The following is a 25,961-nucleotide window of genomic DNA, read 5'->3' on the forward strand; positions in this document are numbered from 1 at the left end:
TCCCCAGATTTATAAATAGTAGTTTATAGTGCTGAGGCGTTAACATCACAGGGAAACTGAATAACGATTGTTATTCTGAAAAGTTTGGTATTCTGAAGTTCGTAATACCGAAGTAATTTTATATTGAATCTATAAAAAGTGAGTAGGGGATTTTTGAAAAGTTCGTTAATCTAAAAAGTTTGTTAGTGTGATGTTCGTAGTAACAAGGTTTCACTGTAATCCAAATACACTGCAGTTCCCTGCTGCAGGCGGTGCGATGTGGGCATCACATTTCGTTTCGACGGCATTCGGTGTTGCCCACCAGCTCGATTTTGTTTCGGTTTCCTGTCGCCCTCTTGAAACACCACGCAATAAGAAAACAACAAAACACATCTCGGGCCACCAGAGCACCGCTAGCTCGACATGCGTCTGCGTCCCTTGTCGCAACAATCCGTGCGACACTTCGCATTACGTAGATGTTAACAGTAGTTGATTTTGTCAAGTTTTTTTAGTTACTTCAGATTGTACGTTTTCCCTGTTAGTTTTTCTCACGTTTTTTTCTGAAACGTATGAACGAGGTTTTACTGTACTAAAACACGGATACACAATGAAGACGATAGACAACACATAAAGCTTTTAGAGTTTAAGGCATTTGATACTGCTAATCTTTCAAACCTGGTACCAACTTGTTCAGCTTTGTGTCATATTGCACTGCTTGTTTTCGTCTACTTAGTGCCTATAAAGGAGTTTTAAGTGCCCATTTTCGGTGCTTAAAATGCACTTCTTTGCTGCCTAAAGATCCAGCCTTGGTGACTATGCAGGAAAGAGGCCAACATTCTCGGCCAGCTGAAGAGGCTTGGTGCATCCCTTGATTACTCACGCCACATGTTTACTATGGATGAGGTAAGCTTTGTTGCATCACTTATACTGATTGCATGTTGAGAGGACATCACTTTAGTCACTTAAACATTGTGAAAGATAAATGTGCAATCTTTGTTAACTTGCTGCTTCAGAGCACCTTCAGTGGTAGAATTTGTACCAAAATATTTTGTGTGCAACTGTATATGAAAAACGCTGTTCTCCAAACTGTGATAAACTTGTTCGTTTATGAAGAATTATGGGTTCAAAATGTTCCTGCTAACTTTTCTGAACTTGGTGGGTAGTTGGGACTTGCCAAATCAGCAACTGTTCACAATTACTGTCTCTTGGCAAGGTGTAACATGATGGCTATCTATTCATTGAACGTGAAGTTCAAGGAAGTTTCACTGGTATCCACACTATGTGTGCCTATGACTGGCCATGAAAGAGCACATCAAAGACACGAAAGCCAGTATACAGAGGGTACTCCGAGTACCACTAGGCTCTAGTCATTGAGCTTGTTTGAGTTGGAGCTGGCCTACCCTTGTAATAAACCTCTATTTATGCCTTACACAATGTTTGTACCTCTGTAGAGTACTCTGACCCAACCAGTCAAAGGTTGTGTGTCAGTAACTGTTTCTCTATGTGGACGTAAAGCAGCACACACTGTACAACACATTCTCTGTCAAAGTAAGAAACACTTACTGAACTCTCATGTCTTTAAATGTACTAAACCTTTCCAGCCTTGGAAAATTGTACAGTAATAGTAGTAGTAGTAAAAAACTTTATTGAGGTCCTGAGGAGCTAGGCAGTAGTAAGGGGGCCTGCTAGGTAGGTCCCTACCCAGCCGTTAGCTAGTCCCATGTCGAAACAGAGAGGCCATGCCTCTCCGCTCATTCACAGGCACTCTGTAAATTTGTTAACCTTGTTAACTTTGACATTTGTTAGTGTAGGAAAGTGGACAATTCAAACACGTCACCTAGTTCTGGTAAACATATCCATTGTTCATTGGTGTCAAACACTTGGTAATGTCAAAGATTGGGCTTGTTGGTTCTGCGTGATCAAAAGTGTGGCACTGCCACTTGGGGACAATGACATAAAGCGAAGAGCAGACATAGATGACCACTGATTTTCAGTTGGGAATCTTTATTACTATTGAGAAATAGTATGCAGCGTGTCCCAGCTAACTTGAGCCAAGGCTTAAAAATGTGACAAAGCACTTTACATAGACATGACTGAGTGCATGCAGACGTCCCGATGGAAAGGTTGTCGGAGACAGTGCACCATATCCGATTCTGTGAGACAAGACAGACCCTGAATACAAGCACCCGAAGGCAAATACCCAGTGCCTCATTCTCCTTGTCTTTTCAATGTGGTGATGCCGCAACAGAAGGCAGCACACCAACATGATTACGATCAGGAGCAACGACTTCGTCATCTTGATAAGACATGACTCACGTTAAGAACGCAGGATGAAGAAGGTAAACACAATGCTGATTTGTCAACAGACGAATAAAAAAACACGCGAGCACACAGAGGGAAGCAGTAGCGGAGGTCCAGTCCTGGCCTTGGCAACTATGCTGCTTCAGTGGCAGTAGGTAGCAGAGGTGCCTCCTCTCCGCGCCGGTGTCGCCAGCCCTGCCTGCCCGGCGCCAGCTTAGCCCGCTCCTTGAAGTTTCGTTTTCTGCTGTTATAGGAGGGAGGGGGGGAGTGAGTGTTGGCCGGCGGCGGCAGTTTCATGGTCCTCGCTCTCAGTGTGCTTGCATGCCGCGACATTTCACGACTTGCACCGTTCATGCATCGTTCTCTGGTGCACGAATACTTCAAAAACAGGTCCTTCTTTTAATCTGAACAAATTTTCAGGCCCCTTCAAGCTTGAATTATCGAAATTTGACTGTAGAATTAGTAAAGATGAATAATTAACCACTTTATAATTATTAGCTTCAGAGCAAAACTTCCTGTGAGAAAGTAGTAGAGAATTTTAGAAAATCTCAATTTCACCAGCTTCTAACTTCCAGTTATTACGTAATAATCTTTTCTGCATTCTAAAGAAAGCCTGTGAAATATGAAGAAAGCGTGTGACATGCCCAGCTTGTGCGCCACAATGGTAGTGCTCTCAAATGTGCCAAGTATGAACGAACGCGCATTTCAGGAATGCATTTGTGCTTCCGGCGACGGCCATCGTCCGTGTTGAAGTCGTTGTGGTTACAGAAGTACAGTCGAACCCACCTATAACGATGCCTGTTTTAACAATACAGTCGAACCCACTTGTAACGATACCAGTTTTAACAATATATCGGTTATAACAATGAGAAGCTGCTGCCCCGTCAACTTTTATATGTTTTCCATGGTGAGATAACCCGTTTACTACAATGCCCCGATGCGGCATTATCTGTTATAACTATGAAGTCTGGCTGCTGGGTTTCCGTGCCAAAAGGTAGTGAAATGTGAAATCCTTGAAAAGAAAAAAAGAAAAAGAGAAAATCGAGCCGCCGCACCATGGGCCGCTGCACCAATAGCCGCCGCGCGCTCATTTTCGAGCCATCTCTGCACGCCTCTCTGCCGTCGCCGTCCCACCCCTCCAAACACGAATTGGCTGTGCCAACTGCCCTGCTCGCAGATTGCTCGCAGATTGCTCGCATGTTGCTCGCTTTCTTCTCATTGAGCGCAGTTCTGCTAAAAGCTTAATCGCTCGCGTTCGTCCTTGTTGGTTGCGTCGAAATCGTTCCTGGCCTAGCAGTTTCTCAGCCTCGTTTGACCAACAGTTGGTTTGATTCACCGTTGAAATGGAAGATGGCTTATGTGCCCGCTGATCATAGGCAGTGCACAACGTTGCGGGTGAAAAGAAAGCGCACGGCTATAGATTTGAAAACTAAGTTCTTCTAACCTATGAGGTAATCGTCGGGAACGTGCTTGCATCAGATAACGACGGCAGCAATGACGTGGAAGGGCAGGCTGCCTCAACGTTGTCCTCACAGGAGGCCCGGCACATGATTCAGTGTCCCTGGGGCTTTGTTTTCGTGAGGAACCTTCCGCAGCACTACATGGAGCACCTGGATGCCTTGGAGAAGAATGTCGGCAAGCTTCGTGTAAAACATGCAAGGCTGAAGGACATAGGCTTTTCTCGGTCAAGCCAGTGAGATTTACGCGGTGAGATGTTTGTGGCAATCTCGCCTCATCATTTCTTCTGGATTTCTCAAGCTGACAAGCTGCCATAGCAGCCTTCTCGCAATTTTTAAATGTCCCCTTTTGGGGCCACCAAAGTGATGCCAACCCCATATTTAGATTTTTTCATGCAACCCAGTTATAACAATTATCGGTTGTAACAATGGAATTTTCTTGAATATTGTTATAAGTGGGTTTGACTGTATATCGGTTATAACAATGAAAAGCTGCTGCACCGTCGACTTTTGTATGTTTTCCATTGTGAATAACCCGCTTACTACAATGCCCCAATGCTGCATTGTCGGTTATAACGGTGGCGTCTGGCTGCTGGGTGTTCGAGCTGAAAGGTAGTGAAAGGCGAAATCCTTGAAAAGAAAGAAAAAAAAAAGAAATCAATAAATTCAAGCCGCTGCACGATGGGCCACTGCTCCAACAACCACCACGCGCTCATTTTCCAGCCATCTCCGTGCAGCTCTCTCCCGCCGCCCTTTGACCTCTCCAAACGCAATTGGGCTGCGCCCATAGCTCTATGCCACCCCACCCTCTGAAACACGAATGGACTGCACCAACTGTGCCGCTCGCAGATTGGTTGCATGTTGCTCGCTGGCTCCCCATTCCGCGCAGTTCTGTGAACAGCTTAATCGCTCGCATTCGTCTTTGTTGGTTGCGTCGAAGACGTTCCTGGCCACGCGGTTTTTCAGCTTTGGTTGACTCGCCGCCAAAACGGAAGATAGCTGATCCGCCCGCTTATCATCGGCAATGCATGACGTTGCCGGTGAAAAGAAAGCGCACAGTTGTAAATTTGGAAACTAAGTGCTTCTAACCGATGAAACGACCGTTGCAAACGTGCTTGCATCAGATAGCGAAGGCGACGACAGCAGCGATGACGCGGTAGGGCAGGCTGCCTCAACGTTGTCCTCACAGGAGGCCCTGCTGCAGTCCTTCTGGGGCTTTGTTTTCACGAGGAACCTTCTGCTGCACAACATGGAACACTTAGATGCCTTGGAGAAGGATGTCAGCAAGCTTCGCGTAAAGCATGCATGGCTGACGGACATAGGCTTTTCTCGTGCAAGCCAGTGAGAAGTATGTGGCGAGATGCTTGTGGCGACCTCTCCTCAGCGTTTCTTCTGGATTTCTCAAGCTGACAGGCTACTGCAGAAGCCTTCTCGCAATTATTAAAGGCCCCTTTTGGAGCCACCAATGCGATGCTTCGGCGGTGCTCGCGTATCGCTTGCCACTCGTGACATCCATTTGCAGTTGTTATAGCAGTGCCATTCTTTAATGCCGACAGCCGCGACTTGTTACACGCAATCAGAGCGGCCAGGAACCAGTTAAAATGATTGAACACAATCAGCAGTCGGGCGGAGGAAAGTGGTGGGGAGGGGCACTAGCCTCCCCGCCTCTATAGTTAGTTTTTTTTCACACCAGCTCTGCCATCCCCCTATTTTGATTTTTTCATGCAACCCGGTTATAACAATTATCGGTTATAACAATGGAATTTTCGTGGCACTTGAATATTGTTATAAGTGGGTTCGACTGTAGTTGATGGAGTTGATGTTGATGTTTCTGATGTTGTGGCGAGAGTTGCTGTGGTAGTGTTTCCATCAGAATTGGCCTTTGATTTTTTTTGCAGATTGACATGGGTAACCTGTGGGTAGCTGGTACGTTGTATTCTTTTGGGAGACTTGTCTGGTAGCAAAAGCATTGTGCTAGGCTTCACAGAAGGCTCTTCTGAGGCTGCTGTGACACCATAATGAATCGTTGCTACTGTCAAATGGCAGGGCGCAGCGCTTGGTGCCTGCGACACTTCTGCAGAGGCAGCAGTTCATTGGGGCTTTGTGTGCAGAAAAGAATTTCTGTTACGACAGTGTTTGGTCTTCTAATGTACAGGGTTCATCCACTGCTGCTGAAAGTGCATTGTCTTCCTTGTTAAAAGAGCACACGCTGGTGGTGGCTTCCTTTTGTTGTCTTGGCGGGAAGGCAGTCTGCTTCATGTTTTCAATAAGGTGAAGGGCCAACAGAGACAGCACATCAATGAAGAAACAACAGTGATGCTTCATCTTTTTATCTTCATCTTATGAAAGCTGTGAACCAACTAGCCCCACAACGTGTACTACTGCTTCATGTCACTGCTTGAAGTAATAGCAGCGGTCTTTCCGTGATTAGTGTGAATGGTACCGTAGTCTGTGTTAATGCAGCTTGGGAATCCTGGATGCTCGATCACTGGATGATGCCGCAGTATATGTGGCTTCACCAAGCGCTTCCAGTGATAGGCCTGTCTCTGGAAAATTCGAGGTGCCATGCACGAACGAAGCGATTCTGTGAAGCACGGGCTGCGGAATGAGTTTCATAGAAGAATCGCGCGACTTGAAACTAGGCGGCGGGCCACACGTGCAGGAAGCAGTGAGTGCATTTGATGCTTCAACGAAGGCTCTTGCATGATGCGCATGATGGCAATTTATGCATGGAGAAGAAACCCGGTGGGAGGTTAGGTCTTGAAGAAAAACGATGTGGGTATTGCTCAGCGAACGGAGGCTTTACTTTATCCACTGTGTGTGGTGAAATCATGCTAAGCATATGATTCTGCTTAGTCTTTTTGGGAGGATCACTACGTGGCAAGCTTGTTGATGATCTACTAATATGCGGCTTTGTTTGGTACTGATGATGATTGCTATGTGGAGACGGCGTGTGACTGCAGCTACCCAATTGCAATGTCTCTAGCTGTTGAGTAATGAAGAGGTCTGCAGCATATACTTTAATTCGACTTGTCATCTCTTCCATGATTTTCCCCCACAATTTGTTGTTTTGAAAGATGTGCGTAAAGTAGAAGCGAAATGCCTCACCCGGGACGTATTCATTGAAGTTCGCGACCATATCCCATCCCGACCATGATGCAGTGGTTCCATTCTGTCTTCCTGCCTGCCATTTTCCAGAGAACGGCAAAGAACCAGCCGGCTGCTGCCAATGACACAAACATTGGCTGCAGTTTGTTTTTTATGTGAAATAGTGGCCAGGAAAATAAACTGATGTCTTCATTTTTTTTTTTCGCGACAAGCGATGACCACTGTCAATCCTGTAGCCTGAATGAGAGCCGCGGTACAAGGCAAGTTCAACTCAGAGTTTGCGCATGGCGACCAGTGCACTGCATTTGAGACAGCTTGACTGCATCAGGCGCCTTACAGTCTGAATGCCAAGAATAGCAGCCCACCATCTTTTTTTGTGCAAATTGATGTGATGAGAAATAAAGTGCTCTCATAGCAATGTGTTTTGCGATCATTCAGTTCTTTGTGAAGCAGCGCAGCTACGGCTTTGCTTTGAAGCTTGTTAGGCTTAGTGGTACCATCGGCACTTGCTTGGCACTGTTCTGACAGCAGTGGGAAGTGGCTGGCCACTTGTGTGGTTGACATGAAAGCTCTCCGCCAGCAGTGGTGTTGTGCAGCCTGCCACTGTGGGAAGCTGGCTACTATTTATTCGCTCCTATGAAAATGTGCATTTTCACAAAGTCTGCAAGCAGTCAGAAATGGATGCGTGCTGTGCACTGCTGCTTGCATGCATTGCCGCAGCAAAGTACGTTGTATTTTCACCATATAGGCAAAATTTGACCATTGTAGCCAATATTACATTATAGCTGGGTCCATTAAAGGGGAATTTGTTGCATTGATAACATGCAGGCCAAACTAAGTGAGAAGGATGGTCTGGTATATCCGAAACTATGTTGTATGTGGATCTGTTGTAATGGACATGGACTGTACCTATTAAACATGTGACTTGTCATCATATTTGGGAGAGTACAGGCATGGGGTGTTGGTGTTGGCACATCGTATTTTGCGCAATGTTTGCTGCTGTCAGTGCATTCGTTGCGCGCTGTGCGAAAGTCATGCTCATTCTCATGATTGAAATGCTTGTTGTGTGGTAACCAGCTTTTGTTTGATAAGTGTGTAGTGCATATTCCCATGCAGTAAAATGTAGCTTAATAGTTATAATATAGTTACATAATGGTCTCAGTTTCTCATTTACTGGCGAAAACTTGTTCTCAAGCAGGTTTGAAGTGACAAAACTAGGTTGAATGTGTCACTTGAGCTGAATGTTTGAAATAATGAACACTCAACCAAGCAGACAAACACATCAGTGTGCACTTTTGTTCTAGTTATGCCAACCAGTGTCATGAGCCTAGTTCCTCTTAAGGTACTATAGCAAGAATATTCTTAAGTAGCAATATACTTTAGTCAAGTGGAACAATCCTAACATGGGTATGGCAGGGCAGTACAATATATATCGATTTCAGGATCTCCCCATGTTGTGAACACTTCGTCAAATTAATTTTGTCTTAAGTTTATCTGTCTTGATGCTTAGCACAAATATGTACATCATAATATGTTTCTTTTAGTTGATCTTGTTTATTGTGTACTTTTCTCTTCTCATTTTGAAGTGGGCTTTGTGCCACCCTGCCAATACTAGTACTGTTGGGGCTAGCAATAACATAAATTAATAATAATAAAACTGTAGCTAACCATAATGATCAGGTAGGTTCATTTATTTTATAAAATAGCAGTTGATAAGAAAGCTGTACGTCATATATTGAGGATGATTCTGAAAGCTAGTGAATTTCTGCCTTGTGACACTTCACTTTTGCCATGGTGGCCACTTGTACATCATTTATGGGTGTGACAAGTTTAAAATTGTCTTGTTTTGCTTTTCAAGCTAGGCTTTGCAAACATTATGGTGAGCTTGGCATATTGCACTGGGTAGTATCTTTGAGTCAAGGCTGTTGTGTTACAGATCTCTATGCTGGGCCACATGACATAATGTAACGAAACACTTGTGCTGGTTTAGCACTCAAAGAATATTTAGTAAAAGAATCTCATGTTAATTTTTGAAAATGGTGCAGCCGATGAGTGAAGCAGTCACAACAGCGTTTGTGCGGCTCTTCGATGCGGGTCTTATCTACCGGGAAAAGAAGATGGTGAACTGGTGCTACTGGCTACATTCGGCCATCTCGGACAGTGAGGTAAGCATCACGTGGGCTAGTTTTTCATTCATTATGCGCTGTGCTGAATCAGCTCTTTGTCTCTGAGGCATAAATGTGATTACTGTAAGAGATAATTAAGTTGAATTTCATAATGGCACCCCAGAAATTTAAATGAAGGCCAAATTGAGACTGACTGACAAAAGCCTAAAGCCCAGACCACACGTACGCTTGCCGACGCATACGAACTTGCATCCGTGAGGCTTGCGTTTGCCGTGCCTCGTGAGGAATGGTGGTTTGCATCTACAAGAGACGTGCGCCAGCGCACGCCCACTTGACTCACTCATAAATGTTTTGACTTCGCATGGCATATATCTGCTTCACTGAGGGTTGGTTGCACCATGTAGCTGCATAGCCAGGCGTGTGGAAATGCGAGGAAGCCAGAGTGCCCACATCTGTCTGGAATAGATATCCGTGTTCACGCCGTGTTTGGACAAGTAAAGTCTGTCCCACTCCATCTGCTTATGTGTAGGCGCACTGGTGCGAGCTTGTGCTTACCAGCAAATGTGAGTGTTGTTTTGCCACCGGCTTGTTCAGACTTGCTTGATTTCGCGTGAATGCTTATTCATAGAATAAGTGACTGCAATACAATGAACATTAAAGAGGTTAGAAACACCTTTGCCCAAAACCGGAAGCATGCCTTAAAATGAGCGCTTTGCCTACCGTGAAATATATTCTTAAGAGAATTTTCCAAACGGACAGTACAGCCCATACCACTTACACTGTGACCACTTATAGTGCAGAACTGGATATAATGGGGTCTTTTCTGATTCCCATTTATCTTCCCATAGAATTCAATGTGTATGCATACCGTTTATAGTGCAGACTTACGGGATGGCATACCAGTTATAATGCGGTTGCCGGAAAATCCCGCAAACAAGCGAGGCAGTGAGCATGCATGTCAACAAGGTGCGTTGGCCGAGGAGAGAGTGATGAGGGCAATGCGGGGGAGATGTGGAATGAGTGGACAAATAAGGAACGGGGGAAAAAGAAAGCGCAACAGCAGTATGCTGGCTCAGTGGGCGCGTGAGGTTTGGCTATGCGATGGAGAAGCTGTTTGCTTCGGCCACTTGTAAGCGGTGCGCGATCCACACTAAATGCTTGCGCGTTGTTGCTCTTTGGTTTTTATTTTGTGTGCGGAAAGTAAATACAGTCACCAACTGATATTTGATGGTAAAATAAATTTTTTTTTATAACTCCAGCTATTCAGGATGTAATTTGTTGAGGCTGCAAGTGCGTTTCGTATTTGCCCGTCATGATATGCATTGTCGCGAAGTGCAAGTATGGCGGGTGCGACCTTGACTCCACGACGCTGTCAGTATAAACTGTGTTTCGCATCTTTGTCAGTTCAGAATGTTGTCCAAATGTGAGCTTTCCCCATTCCTATCAGTACACGAACTTAAGAACTTTTGTTGTGCGTGTTCGCAGTAGTTGCCGACTGATCGCCCACAAACCCTGCTTTACGTGCGCTGCCATTAGTTCAGTCTATGCATGTGATCTCGCACCAAATCGTACATGCATTTGTCTACGGGTAACAACATGTATCAAGGGCGAGTTGCTCGCGATGGCATGCCGCCCGACACCCCCACCGGCTAGGCCTAACCTTGACAGCCAAAGTTGACGTTCTGTATGGCACTCGGAAAGCGGAGGAACCACCTCGCCAACAAAGTGAGGGCACATATTGATCTAATATTGTGCCTCCGAAGCCTGTCCCGCACACTTAGTAGCTAATTTAGTATGCCACTGTCCGACCTATTACGATGCTTGCTCTTCACAATGCTCATGTCGCTAAAGCATCTTTCTACTCCAGCGTTTGAGAAAGGCGATGAGAGCACTGTCGTGGCAAGCGTGGCCAGCTCGGCAAAGGGGTTTTCACTCTGCACTTCCCTGTAGGAAACGATTTCTGCCCTGAAACCATCGGTTGTATTCATTGAGCACCATTTTACGTGCCGCAAATTCGTCCACTGTGTTTCGCAAGTGGACACGGCTTCCATGGAGAGAAACTGGGATGCCAATTCTGTAATTGGCTCATGTATTGCTTTTAGTGCGTGCTCTACAGAGAGGAGAGAACCCTTTTCCAAGCACTGAATGTTTTCTGGAAGCCGCTGACGCAGCTGGTTGAAGAGTTCCACAATGAAACGTCGAGAGCATAGGTGCAGCTCCTTTTCATCATCGCCTGGCAAGCATGCGTCTAGGAGTGCTGTTTCCAACTGGTGACCAAAGTATGGGTTTAAGTTTAAGAAACGTGTGCAGAAAGAAGGGCGAAATAAGGAAGAGATGTGCCTCCGTTGCTAGGTAACACTTGTCTGGGCGGAGCATGCGCTCACAAACCCCGACGTGTCGTTGCCTCCACAATAGGTTAAAAAAAAAAAATTCTCGTGTATTTTTACCCAGCTCTGTCTCAGGTTTTCCAAACCCGTGCACCACGTCATCCGCTTTCTCTGCCTTGTTGTCTGCTAGCTTACTCTTTCGGCTGCCATGAAGGATACATGGAAATCTAAGAATCCCCAGAAATTGTATTACAGCGATCCCTCGTTATAACAAAGTCAGCGGGATGGCAAAAAGATTTGTTATGAGCGGTAATTCGATATAAGCAATCACTCGAGAAAAGCTAAAGCAGTTGAGCTTTTATTGTGTCACAACTGCGAGGAAGTCAAAATACAATGTATTCAGTGAAGCAAAACCTTATTCAATTGCAAAAAAGGCAGTAAGCTTTGGCTGCTTCAAGTACTTACCGGGCGCGAGCAACCCCAGCTCTAATTCGACTAAGCATTGCACGAAGCTGTGGTCGCTGCCCATGCATTCAGCCTTATTTCACAGCAGGCATAGGTCTACACCATAGTTGGCACTTCATGTGGTTCTTCGTCCGCCTGCTCTTCGTCTTCGTCGGGGCCACCAGCAGTATCAATTAGTATCTCCGCATGTGTCACTGGGGCGACCACGGGAGCACTAGCGTCAGCCAACGCGAATGCATCAAAGTCGTCTTCTACGTCTTGGCCAGCAATTTTATGAACAGCCTCGTACACATTGCTGCAAGTCCGGTCATCGTCAGTCTGGTCATCGTCAGGGTCGCTGACGACGGCACGGGAAAAGCTGGCATGCACAAAGCAGTTGGCGACCTTCGAAGGTGCGAGTTCTTTCCATGAAAAGTTCAGCAAATGGATCGCACCAAGCAAATCAATGTTATACCTCTTGATGGCCTCATACTCCTGTGAACATCCGCTGCAAAAAAGCCTTGCGGTACAGCTTCGGGTGGTCTCAATGATGCCCTCATCCATTGGTTGCAGTACTACGGTTGTGTTTGCAGGCAAAACTTCCACAGAAATCGCCTTGAGGTTGTCGATCTTCCTGTGGCTCGGACAATTTTCAATTATAAAAAGCATTTGCCAATTCTTTGCATCGAACCGTCTATCCAGAAGGCACACGTAGTCTTCAAAAATAGCAGCAGTCATCCATGCTTGCTTTTTACTTCTGTAGAGGCATTCCTTGGGAATAGTTGTTGCATTTCGGAAGCGCTGCGGCTTCTCCGCCTTCCCCAGTATCAACAAGGGAAGCTTGTCCTCGCCTGTTTCATTGGCACTAAACAGCACCGTGGCACGTTCCTTGCTCTGTTTTCCTCCGTATGAGGATCCGCCAGTGGTAGTGAACAGGCGATTCGGTAGCATAATGTAGAAAAATGCAGCCTCATCTAGTTTGTAGATATTTTTGTCTTCATACTTTTAAAGTAGTGCTTGGGACTGATGGTGGCGTCATACGCCTACAGTGTCACGGTTCACAGCTGCGCTTTCACCAACGATCGACTTCGAGGTCACGCCATATCATTTCTTGAACCGCTCAAGCCAGCCATTGCTGCACTTGAAATCTTTATGGCCCATTTAGAGGGTGAGAGCTTTGGATATTAAATTAAGTGCAGGCCTGTGTACTGGGAGATGTGCACTCCTGGAGTTCTTCAGCGACTCTAAAAATGCATCTTCCACTACGGGGTATTTCAAATCGCGATTCCTCATTCTCTTTGCTGAGAAGCTCTTTTGAAAACCATCCAGCACAGCTTCCTTGTTTTAAAAAAAAAATGAATACAGTTGATAGAGTAGGCGGCGGAAAGCCAAATTCCATTGCGATGTCATTTTTCTGCCAGCTGCATTTTCCCACTTTTTTATCAGCAGAACTTTCTGCTCCAAAGTCAGACACTTTCGCCTGGAGATTGACGGAGCCATTTATCACTGTAGACCACGCCTAATGAAGCACTCCGAATAACACACAATCACATGGCCTGCAGCATGGGACCAAATGCCTGCGTCGTCGGCACCAGAGTTACTGAAAGCGGTGGGCGACGCAGAAGGCAGAAGCTTCAAAATGTCGTCAGGGCATCTCGCTTTCCTCATCAGTGCGTGCTGGTGATGGTGACGATTGCAATTGTGGGCTTGGTATCGGCTTCATGTATAGCGGAAGAAAGACGATTGGAGTGTGGAGACGAAGAAGCAGGAACCGCGGAAACAGGAACCCGATGAATGGAGCACGGTCAATCCCCCACGCTGGCTTGCCATCAGTAGCGTCGAAAAGTCAGAGGTGGCATGGTAGTGCTTCTCAAACACGTTCACGAAGGATAGAGCACGGACCACCACTGGCCAGGCATCAGTAGCGTCGACACCCCGAAGGTCGCATGGGTAGCGCTTCTAGAAAACGAAACTATGGCATGGGTTGATAACCGGGGATCATCACTTCTTGTTTATAGGGTATGAAATGTTTGTTAGTTCATTCACACCAAAGCATGCAGGTGCACAAGCATCTAACATCCGTGGTACAAGCGCTCTCTCACTCTCCCACCAAGATGCGTGTCCCCATTGGTCAGGATGCGAGGAAGCCTCCAGAAAACATGTAGAGTTTCTTCGTCATCCGGATGGCAGCGGATGCAGTTGATGAGGAGTGGTAGAAATTTACATGAGTAAGGCTACACTCTCTGCGGCTGTCATCAGTGGATTTTTCTCAGATGTTCTTGTACATTCTATGGCAGGAATGGGTCAGTATTCGTTTGCATGGCTCGAGCTTCCTAAATATGAGCTGATTTCTTTGACACCGGGGAAAGATGCTTATTTCATGTGAAATAAAAAATGGTAGCAACATCAACAAAGGACGTTAGGATGGATAGTTGGGCATGTTGGTTAAGCATGATCTGAAGTGAAGGCGCGACAATGACGGTGGACGAAGAGGGAACACATACACACAGGGCACCACTTCCAACAATGTTTAATCAGGAAAAAAACGCCACTATTTTATACAGGGAGCGCAATCACAGTTTCTCAGTTCGCATTCACGCAAAGAACTACTTTACCTGAATGCGGGCCGCTAAGTTCTGGATTCTTTCTAATTTTTGTCTGTTGGTCTTTGTCGGCGGGTCCCATACAGTACAAGCATATTCTAGCGCGGACCTAATATATGTTTTAAATAGTACATCCCTAGAGTCTTGCAGAAACATTCTCGTGTTACGGCGCAAGAAACCCAACATTTTTCAAGCTTTCCCAGCAACATAATCAACATGTCGATACCAACATAGTTTTGAGGTGATGTACACACCTAAATACTTACCATATTCGAGAACAGTTTCCAATAAGTGGCAGTTTATTTTATAGATGTAATTAAGTACATTCTTTTTCCTCGTGAAACACATGTGCACTGTTTTTTGCAAATTTATATTCATGTGCCACTGTTCGCACCACCGGTGCAATGTATTTAGGTCTTCCTGCAAAGCAAGTGAATCCTGGGAATTTTTCACTTCTCTGTAGACTGTACAGTCACCAGCGAAGAGTCGCATGTAGGAAGTAATATTCTTTGATATGTCATTAATGAACACAAGAAAAAGCAATGGTCCCAAAACTGACCCTTGTGGGACGCCTGACGTGACGGAAGTTACATTTGATTTGGCTCCGTTTGTTGTGACATACTGACACCTTAAACTTAAATATTCCATAATCCATTCAACAACCTTCTCATTCACATTTAAACAACGCAACTTGTGGACTAAGAGACCATGATCTACTACGTCAAAAGCCTTTTTAAAATCAATGAATATGCAGTCAATGATGCTACAACGTCCTCCATATAATTGCTTTCCTTGGGGATGTCATTGCTCAGCAACCAAACGGCAACTTGGGTCGCAAACACCTGGCAAAGCAGTGCTGATAAAACCTAACAGCCCAGGCAGTGTCGCCATGCCAAACATTTGCTGTAACCATCGCGAGAAGATTGCCACTCATTGAGTGGCTCAGCAGTGATTGTGCCCATGATTACACGCACAGGATAGACTGAGGGCCTTAGAAGCAGTGTGCTGGTCGACGGGCGATTAGTTGTGAACTACAGCATGCATTAAGTTTATCTCTTCGCTTACTGGACGGAATGGCTTAAGGTCACGTGTAGGTAGAAAGAGGTGAGCCTTAACTGCCAGGGCTGTGTAGTTGGCTTAGTGAAAGTCGTATGCGACATCAGCACTTCGTGGAATTGCGGCGAGGCATGGCACACATTGAGCCGTGCATTGGGCGAATGCAAAATGCCTTCGCGTGTGCCACCATCATGAAATTGAAGTATACCGAACCACAACATTGGGCAAAAGTCTAAATAAATTTGATGTGTGACACGCATCAAGCCATGTGACAGGCTATGCGAATGTCCCCGCCATCTTTACCATCAAGTACTTTACTGAACCACAACTGTTGAACTTGCATTTTTAGGCATGAAAGTATCTGCATTCCTGCAGTGAAAATAAACTTGGAATCTATGCAAGTAAGGCGACGCCTCCCTCTCTCTTTCTCATTTTTCTTTTTTTCTTCTTTTCTTTTTTTCATTTCCAACTGCTGGTTCTTGTGTCAAGGTTTTATGCAACGACCACAACTACCATATTTATTCGATTCCAACGTGCCCTCGATTGTAATGCGCACCCGTTTGCTGTGACCTAAAAAAATAAGAACTCCTTTGCAGTACCGTACACCTCATTCTTTCATACAGAAATACAACTTTGTGTCATTTGGAAAAACAAAGATTTACTCCCAACACACTAAAATTGCAATAAATAAAGAAAGTCGCAGTTTCACTCGAAAGACGAAGCATCGATTGCTATAGCAAATTAGTAAACAGCTGTACGAAAAGTAAGGATAGTAGTTTTATCGGCCGTATAAACTTTCAGACATACGCTTTCTAACTAAATTAACAAGCATGGTGTCATGCGCGTACAAGCAAACATGAACACGTCTCAAGCAATGGCTGTGGAAACTCTTTATCAAAACACTGGAATGAGGAAGTGTTGTAGCAGGAGCGAGCAAATTGACCTTTGTGTGGCCTCTTGCTTCATTGCGAACTAAGCGACGAGAACACAGTTCGGTGTGCCTCCATCTGCTGTCTCCATCGCAGATCGATTTCAAGATAGGGGGCACGTGGCGGTACCGTACGTAGCAGCCGCCGGAGCAGAGCACTTGTCCTGTTTGCGCTAGTCCTGCACTCAAGTTTCGGCAACTCCGAATGTGCGTGATGCGGCCCGATTTCTGTCCGTCTCCGTACGTGATCACTTTCCTTTTAATTGCGGCATCGTGGTGAACTCTGGCAGTCGGCACTTCCATGCTGATAGAGCAAACGCAAAAAACGGGAAGACCAGGAAGACGGATGGTGGGCACTAACCTAAGCACACATACGACAGCATATGGAGGAAACTACAGCAGCTGGGCTCAAAGCACGTACGAGGTGGCCATTTTGAAATGCCCATGGCGATATGGGAATGCAGATTTAGGGTCGTACTCGATTATAACGCGCACGCAATGTTTGGATCCATTTTAACGGAAAAAAGTGCATGTTAGATTCTAGTAAATACGGTATTCACCTCGAGCCAAAAAAATTCTTCTTTGTACGTTTAGCCTAATTGCAGCAAATGCTGCTTGATGACAGTGAGGCTGATAAGGAGTGCTGTTTTGTTGAGATGCATGCAAGCTTGAAGAGATTACTATGACCTTCTTTCAAAAGAATTTGAAATGCAGTTCTTGCTTTCTTCAGCCTGTTTAGTTTGCTTTATCAAATCCACTGGAACCTCATTAGTAAGCATCCATAAGTATTTACGGGTACATGTACTTACTAATGTAAGTATTTTAGTAAGTATTTCACTGCTGCCAGTGAAGGACAGAAAAGGGGCATCAAAGTAAATGTTACTGAAAGCATGCACAGGGGAGTTCGTTTTAGCTTTTTTCCTTGAAGTGTTATCGGTTTCGCATAACCAATTGATAGAAGATAGGCGATACCAGGCAGCCCTTGGAGACTTTGGTATGGAGAATTGCAGCAGAGTGCCTGATGTACATCGTGAACTGTTCCTGGTGCATGTGTGTGCTTGGAGAAGGATGTGACTGACTGAGAACTGGTGCCACTTCTTTGAAACACAGCGCCTGCTGCCACGTATTGATGATCATGCCATGTGTTTTCTTTGCAGTGTGTCACTTATCAAGGACACGCTGTCCTTCTTGTGGGACGCTTGCTGTATGCATATATGTTTGTCGACAGGTGTACCCAGATACGTTGCGAGCCTCTGTACAGTGCTTTGTACTTGCACCCCTGCTTGACTGTGCATGTGGTGCACGAGTGCAGCACATAGCTTGTTGAGCCAGTGTAGCAACTGTTGCCTGAGTTAATTTCAATAAGTGATGCACACTTGGGCAGGCCCAGCTCGAGGACCCAGCACATTACATTATTGCATGTCAGAAGCGTACAGTACACTTTCAACGTTACTGTTCAACACCACAAAAATTGCCAACAGTTGGGTGAAGATGCTTATTGTGGTTGGGTTGATGGCTCTAGGTCATTGAAGCCTTAGTGGCGGTGTTCTATGCTGTGGCGGCCAAGCGCTACACCTTTGTATATTTCCAAAGCTTGTCCAGATAGGCATCACAGTATTCACAAGCAGCTGGAATCATTGATAAGGGGGTCTTTGCTCTTTCCAAAATGGTGGAAAATCTTTTGCAGCCCAGCACAGCATCAGCCACACTGAATTGAGGCGGCCCCGTAAAGATTTTGTGCGACAAAACGTGTTCTTGGTACACACTAACCAGTAGTGATGCAACGAGCCATTATGGCTTCAGTGGTATGCCAATAACAATAAACTCTAGGAGAGTGGGTCGGGCATTCATTGTAACCATGTCTTAGCTGATAGTATGTCCTAAGTGGGTAGTTAATAACAAGGTTCTACTGTATTTAAGCAGTTGTAGTAAGATTTAACACATTTCAGAAATATATTCACTGCAATTTCATGCTGTTATAATCTCAACAATTGGCCAATGTCAATAAGTTGCTGCGAGCTGACATCAGAGACTGTAGTCTCAATCAACCATATTTGGAAATATGTTACTTTCAAAGCACATTGATTGGCTGAGCCAGCCCACATCATGTCCAATGCTCCAATGAGGCATCATGCTGAATGCCACATTATTCAAAAGCAAAAGCGTCCCCATAAGGGATTATGAGAATACCGCTCCAGGAGGCAGCCAGACAGCAGCTTTAAAGCAGGCCAAGGGAAGCTGTTTGAAGAAAACAATGTTAACTTTACACTGCACTTGTGCGCTCCACATACCATGTATAACTGCAAAACTTGACTGGCACGTTCACAGCTCTATGCTTCACCTATGGAGTGTGTTTATTCACAAGGCTCACTGTGTGGTTCAAGGCCCCTTCATGAACATTCTGCAGCAGTAAGAAATGCTTTTTTTTTTTGTCGTGGCTGGTTGCTTTTGATACAAAATTGATGCTGGTGAGGGTGGCACCATGAGAACTTGGTGTTGTATAGTTGAAACGTGTCAGTAGCCATTGGCTCCCCCATCTAGGAGTTGTTTATCATAGTACATAACGGACTGTAAAGCCTTTCATGGTACCTGGGCTGCTCATGCACCAAAAGGCCAGGCATCGGCCTTATCTTGATACCTTTTTCATTTTCACCTGAGTCAGTAGTCCCAGCCAAGATCTGGAACCCCCTCTTGTGGCTGTTTGGGTGATTTTATTAGATGATACTATTTCTGAACTGTTTTGCATGATCACTGCAATACTGGTGAACTGGCATGCACTACCTTTATGCACTCCTTTTCTATGTCATTATCATCCCTCACCGTGGCTTTACATCTCTTCCCCCTGTTCATCATAGCAGGCTAGAGGGCACTAGCTCAGGCTGACCTCTCCACCTTTCTTCAAATCATCTCTCTCTCTGCAAGGATCTTAAAGTCTGTTGATTTAATCTCAATTGTCAATTGAAAGAGCCCATTTGACGCAGAGTTATTTTTGCTCGTTTAGGTCAAGCATGTCGCCATATCCCCTGGCGAAATTCTAAAGGTGCCCGGATCAGACACTGGAGTTGAAGTTGGCTTCCTCGAAAGAGTTGCCTTTCCTATTGACAACACTGGTGGGATATTTCCCTTCACCCTCCCCTCTTTTCTGTTCTTGTAAATCTTGCATTTTAAAGTTCTGGGCTGCACAGTGGTGATGGGATGCATACATGCTTGCACTGTAGTATACAGTGCAGTCCACTTATAGCAATACCACATATAATGATATATTGATTATAACGATGAGCCGACTTAAGAGTGTCAACTTATACATTAGGGCTATGAGAAAAAAAAAACAGATATAACAATCACAATTTTGCCTTCTGGATGGCGTTTTCCATGTAGAATAACTGTGAAATTTGCATTCCTAAGTTTCCCTTAAACAAACGAGACGGGGTGATATGTTTACCTATGTGCATTCGTAGCTGCCACCATTAACCTCGCAGCGCATCCCACTCGCGTGGCACAAGATGGCACCAGTTGCCTTGCGTCCAATGCATCCACGTTGAGGAGAGAAAAAAAAAAGCGAGGCGAAGCAGCGCCTGCCCTTTGCTTCCTTTTCAGTGAGTGCAGAAATGCACTGCAGAAGCAGCAGATAGCCCGGTTGATAGAAGACGGCATCAGCAATGTGCAATGCTGTATCGCTTGAGACGAAGCTGCAAATTTTGCATGGCCCAAAATGTGAGCTCACAAAGGAGCGCCGCGATCATGATGGCTGCAACCAGGGGCCATGCTGATCAATGGAAAAGGCGGGTCTACAATGAAAAGCCCAGGCACACAAGGCCCAGGCCTTGTGTGCCTGGGCTTTGTGTCCCTGGAACCAACACGGTGGAAGCCGCTGACATTACCGAGCTCTGGAAGCATGTCGCTACTGAAGATGAAAAAGGCTGTGCTTCGATGGAGGAGTTTCTGAGTGCAGATAGCGCTGCCTCGTTATGCGAAGAGACCTCTGATGGGGTGATCGTTTTCGCAACATACGGCGGCGTTGTGCGACAGGGGCAACGAGATTGACATATGACCCATCTTCGACACCAACCCCGATGTTCACGCAAAGCGCACTGTCGTCGATCGAGTCGTTCATTGATTTTATGCACGCTCAATAATTGCCGCTAGTGTTTGCGCAGCAGCTGTACACTGCAGTAGTGAAGCTGAAACTCCCGTGAAAGCAAGTGCAGATTTCTGATTCAGCGCGCCTAATGCTTGATATATGCTGTTTAGAGGTATAAATAAACATTTCATTTTTCACAGGCTGCTTTATTCAAAGTCTATATTTTAGCTCAAGTGACGAATTTGGTTTCGGGGCTACAAAGATATGTTCGGCAGCTTTTTTATGGCAGTCCAGCTATAGCAATGATCGGTTATAACGATCGAATTTTTAGTTCTTGATATTGTTCTAAGCGGACTGCACTGTAGCTGGTTGTTTGCTGTGGTGTATATAATTAAATGTAAAAAGTAGTGGTCTTTCTGCGTGACGTTTGACTTACCGTACATTCAACAGGTCACTTTTGTATGCTCTCGAGTGCTCTTGCCACATGCTTTGCATTAGGCTTGGCACAGCTGGTTTATTCTAAGTGCCTTTCTTCAGCTGAGAGCTCTAGGAAGTGCTGCATGAAACCCTGCTTATACGTCCCCCGATTATGCGACGTCCCAGGTTTTAAGACGGATTAGTGCAATCCAATATCACTGAATCGAATTAAATAGTGAACATTCAAATAATTTGATTTGCAAATCGAATATCTACTGTTCGATTTTTGGAATGTTTAATATATTTGAGGTAGACACCTGCTCAGTGCCACATGTTGCGTGCGCCGCGGAGCCCTTCGTGCGTCATGCCCTCCAAGCGAGTGTTTCATTTCGTTTTCGGCGTAAAAGACTGCCGAGTGTGCTGCGGATGGGCTGCTCCGTCTGATGCGGTAGCAGACTGCATCACTGCAAGCACTGCCCGATGTGGGCCCGACCCAGAGATCACACACACAGTGCATAAGCGGCACAATTCACAGAACAGCACCGCCTCTGTCAGTACAAGGTTCACCTGGATCGAAACGACCGATCAAAATGAACAGAAGGAATGGCAGCTGACAGAAGGAACAGCAACAAAAGTGGTGCATATTTTGTGAAGTGTGGAAGCTTGTGTGAAGATCGAGCTGATTCACTGTTGATAAGCACACAGGTCGTGTTGTATATGCGGCGACGATCTTCACGCTGCTTTAACAACCTTCAAACTAACCCGTACGTGTGACCTCGAGACCGCGATCACATGATGTGCCACCCGTATAAACTTACTGGGGATGTATTCTGTGACGACCAGTTTTGGTGATACTGTCGCCTTGGCCACACCTTTACCATAGGCACGCATGCACTGATTTATTGTTTTGGGAAAAATTGGATGGGCTGATTGGCTGGTTGAGCACTGCTTCATCCGATTTTGCTCAACCAGCCAATCAGTGCGGGCCTGACGGCGTTACTATAGCTGAGGCGACACTGTTGTCCAAAGTGGTTGTCGTAAACTACGTCGCCTGGCGGCAACCATTTTGCTGCTGCTTTTGGCACGGCCACATTGAGTAGGCCGTTAGGCCTAATCGGCGTCATTGGGCATCATCGAGTAGCGTTACAGTTGGGTGCCTAATCGACGCCGATCTATTCGCAGCAGCTGCGCGAGATTCGGAAAGCCGACAAACTGTCTCGCAAGCGAAAGCGAGTGCACACGATGGCAACAAAGTTGCTCATGGCCGCCATATTTGCACGTCATCTTCCCAATGCTGTTAAGGGAGTGGCTTCGGGAACGGGAAAGAAATGACCGATGTTTGTCTATGACCGGCAGCCATTCGTAGATGCACATCGGTCTTCATTTTGAAATTTTTTTTTGTTTCTAGCAACCCATCACAATACTTTGTGTTAACATGGCGGGCACAAAAGTATCATAGCCGCATTTGTGTGGGCGGCAGTTGAAGGAGGAGAGGCAAGAGGGGGACCAGACTACGGGCCAAAGGTGCATACGGCACATCCAGTGATTTCACACTGCGGTTCTTAAGGCCTGACGAACCGAAAAACGCATTTGTATGCGTCTGCTCTTGAGAAAGGTCGCTGCATGTTGAAGCAGGGTGCTTTCATGACATGAGCTAGCATATAAAGCAGAAGATGAGTGCAAATAGCGATGTAAATGACTCCGCAAACGGAGCTCACTGCAGCAAGCTAAGGTGTGGAACTTGGAACTTAGTCCAAAGTTCGACGAAAAGTTGTCAGGTGAAGTTGGTTGATACATTGTCATATAAACTGGTGCGTGCCAGTTTATTTGACAAAGGCGTGGAACTGAACAGTTATATTAGAGATGTTACTTTGCTGTTTATGCGACCATTTTCGTGTATTTGATGCGTGTAGAATGATGAAGCAGCACAACAAACAGTGACAAGAAAAAAAAAAGAAAATGTGCGTCTTCTTTCTTTCTTTCTTCTTTTTTTGTTCTGCTTTGCCGCTTGCACTTGTGTCCGTACATTCCCGTTCTCTGTCCATTCCCTTTCTTTTCTTGCGATGCTTCACCAGTCTTGAAGTCTTAAAACCTTGCCCAATCTTCTGTGTTTGTCAGTTTGAAATAGCTTGACAGGACGAGAACCTGTGGCAGCAGCCGGCGCATGTGCAATGCCGGTATTTATGGCGATTGTGTACACGCTACTGCATTGGCCCCCGCAGGGGCGTCTGCGTCAGCAGGCGTTTGGTGTGTTGCGACTCCACGTACCCGAGCACACAAGGGTTGGACCCTCCCGCGTGTAACTGTGTGTGGCTTAGCCGTGTCCGGGGAAAAAGGGATCCTGGGGGTTAAACCGATGCCGGGTGTTTGGACCATTAAGGCCCCCCGGCGGAGGCAACACACCTCTTTGGCCTCTGCTTCATGTAGACGGCACCCCTGGACTGACCCACCTGGGGAAATCGGTAGTTGCCTTTTCCTGTCTCTCCCTCTCTCCCTCCAGCCTTCGTCTTTCTCTCACTTTCCACCTTTCCTGTCTTCCCTTTACTTCCAATTTTCCAGGCAGCAAGGGTTAACCTTGTGTGAATAGCCAACCTAGGTTATTTCATATTTGGTTATAGTGATGACGTACAGCTGGCGTTTACAGGACCTGTTCATACAGTCCCTGTAGCGTCCCCTTGTAGGGCTCCAAGGTGGGTGGCTGGCGTTATTGCCGAAATTTAAATTTGTCTATGGCTAGTTCCTTTCCTCGCCTTCCCGATCGCCCTCAGAAAAGAGGGCGCACCGAAGATGTTTTCCAGTTCTTTGGACGTCAAAGACCGAACTTCCCACGGTAAGCATATTTAGCGCCAGCAAACAAGGACGGAAGGGAGACGACACCACATTGCCAACAAATGGCAATGCTGAAATTTATTCCCACGGTACCATGCCATCCACTCAGAAAAATCCGATAAACAAGTACGAAATATTTCCCCATTTCTAGTTTCCAAGTCCTTAACCGATGTCCTTGGTCCAGGCTACAAAGTATCAAGGCTGGCAAGTGGTGATCTCCTGTTAGAGCTGCATGATCAGAAACAATACGAAAGGTTGCCCAGTCTAGTATCATTTGGGGATGTTCCATTGACAGTAACTCCACACCGCACTCTGAACACCACCCGCGGCGTTGTCTCTGATGATGATTTGCTCCAGCTGACAGAGGCTGAGCTCTTGGAGGGCTTCAGTGAGCAGAATGTTGTCAATGTCAGAAGAATTAACATGAGAAGGGATGGTAAAGAAATTCAAACGAAGCACCTAATAATCACCTTTGGTTCAAGTGCCCTGCTCGAGTCAATCGAGGCCGGGTACATAAAGCTCCGTGTTAGGCCATACGTGCCAAATCCCCTCCGATGTTTCAAGTGCCAGCGTTTCGGCCACAGTTCGCAGAGCTGCCGAGGCCGTCAGACTTGCGCGAAATGCAGTGCCCATGAACACTCCTCTGAAGCTTGTGAGAATTCTCTCCACTGTGTAAACTGTGATGGGGAGCACGCCGCGTACTCGCGGTCGTGCCCATCCTGGAAGAAAGAAAAAGAAATTGTAACAATTAAAGTAAAAGAGAATATATCATTTAAGGAGGCACGAAGGCGGGTTTCATACCTCCCAAGGAAAGCTTTGCCGATGTGACGCGTCAGGGGGCAGCGACACAAAGGCTTCCAGCGGCTGTCCAACCCACAAACAGTGAGTCGGTAGTTACGCCATCTGCCCTCGCGGCGGTTGCAGATACCGCTGCTCCGTCAACCGAGGAGAAGGGACCATCGACCCCGAAGGTGGGTGCAGCCGAGGCTGACTCAACCTCCCAGGTCCCTTCCAGCGCTGGCAACAGCCAGCGTAGCCCAATCCCACAGGCAGCCCCATCGACATCCGGGCTGGTGGGTGCAGGGGCCTTGCCCTCCGAGGCGAGGTTCTCTCAGGAAACTTCTCACTCGCAAGAGCGCGTGTCCAGCGCATCCCAAGAGGCAATGGACACTACACCTATCGCCACGGCGCACCAAGCACCTAAGGGGCGGCGAGGTTCCCTCGAACGCTTCAAAAAGGGCAAAATCCCCGTTACAGGGCCTAGAAAGAGCTCTGTAGTCTAAGGCATCACTTCTGTTTCTGTATGCACAGCACCAATTCACTTTAATTATGGATACACAAATCATTCAATGGAACGTCAGAGGTCTTCTTAGAAACCTTGATGATGTGCAAGAACTCATCCACAAACACAATCCAAAAGTGCTGTGTTTACAGGAAACACACTTAAAATCCAAACACACAAACTTTCTCTGAAAGTACATTACGTTTCGCAAAGATTGCGATGATGCCGTCGCATCATTGGGTGGTGTTGCCATTGGCACTCATAAAGGTATAGCCTGTCGACCTTTACAGCTACAATCGCCTCTTGAAGCAGTGGCGGTTCGAGCTGTTCTCCTAAACAAACTCATCACCATTTAGCTGTCTTTACATACCCCCACATTACAAATTAACGAAACATGAATTTCAATCCTTTATAGATCAGTTGCCAGAACCTTATGTTGTTCTTGGCGATTTCAATGCGCACAGCTGCCTGTGGGGCGACCCTCGTATAGACGCGCGAGGTCGCCTTGTTGAACAGTTTCTTTTTTCTTCTGGTGCATGCCTTCTGAATAAGAAGGAACCCACATATTACTGCCTTGAAAACAGAACCATTTCCTCAATTGATCTCAGCATAGTTTCCCCGTCTATACTGCCGGAACTCGAATGGGAAGTTACGAACAATCCTTACGGGAGCGACCACTTCCCCGTACTGTTAAGAACACTTAAAGAAAACTAATATCCACCACAGGCTCCTAGGTGGAAGATTGACACAGCTTATGGGGAGAAATTCCGAACCCTCACTAGTATATCATGGGATGACATGTCCTCGTTAGGAATTGATGCTGCTGTGGAGTATTTTACAGCCTTCATAATAGATGCCGCATCGAAATGCATAAGTGAAGTAAGTGGCTCGGCATGCAAACGGCGTGTCCCGTGGTGGAACGATGAATGTATAATCGCTCGTAGGAATGAGAACAAAGTGTGGGGGTTGCTACGCGCTTCTCCCACTGCAGAGAATCTTGTCAACTTTAAGAAATAAAGTCCC

The 25,961-nt window shown here is 46.1% G+C and overlaps 1 protein-coding gene across 1 annotated transcript in view; it reads left to right on the top strand.

Moving 5' to 3' along the window:
• LOC126516495 (valine--tRNA ligase, mitochondrial-like) overlaps positions 1-25,961 on the top strand; it is a 169,552-nt gene that overhangs the window by 32,280 nt on the left and 111,311 nt on the right. Inside the window, exons 6-8 of the mRNA XM_050166625.3 lie at positions 801-882; positions 8,891-9,010; positions 19,331-19,439. Coding sequence (XP_050022582.2) covers positions 801-882; positions 8,891-9,010; positions 19,331-19,439 — 311 coding nt within the window. The remainder of the gene's footprint in view (positions 1-800; positions 883-8,890; positions 9,011-19,330; positions 19,440-25,961) is intronic.

The sequence above is a fragment of the Dermacentor andersoni genome, chromosome 1, assembly GCF_023375885.2.
Source record: "Dermacentor andersoni chromosome 1, qqDerAnde1_hic_scaffold, whole genome shotgun sequence".
In the NCBI taxonomy this organism is placed as follows: domain Eukaryota; kingdom Metazoa; phylum Arthropoda; class Arachnida; order Ixodida; family Ixodidae; genus Dermacentor; species Dermacentor andersoni.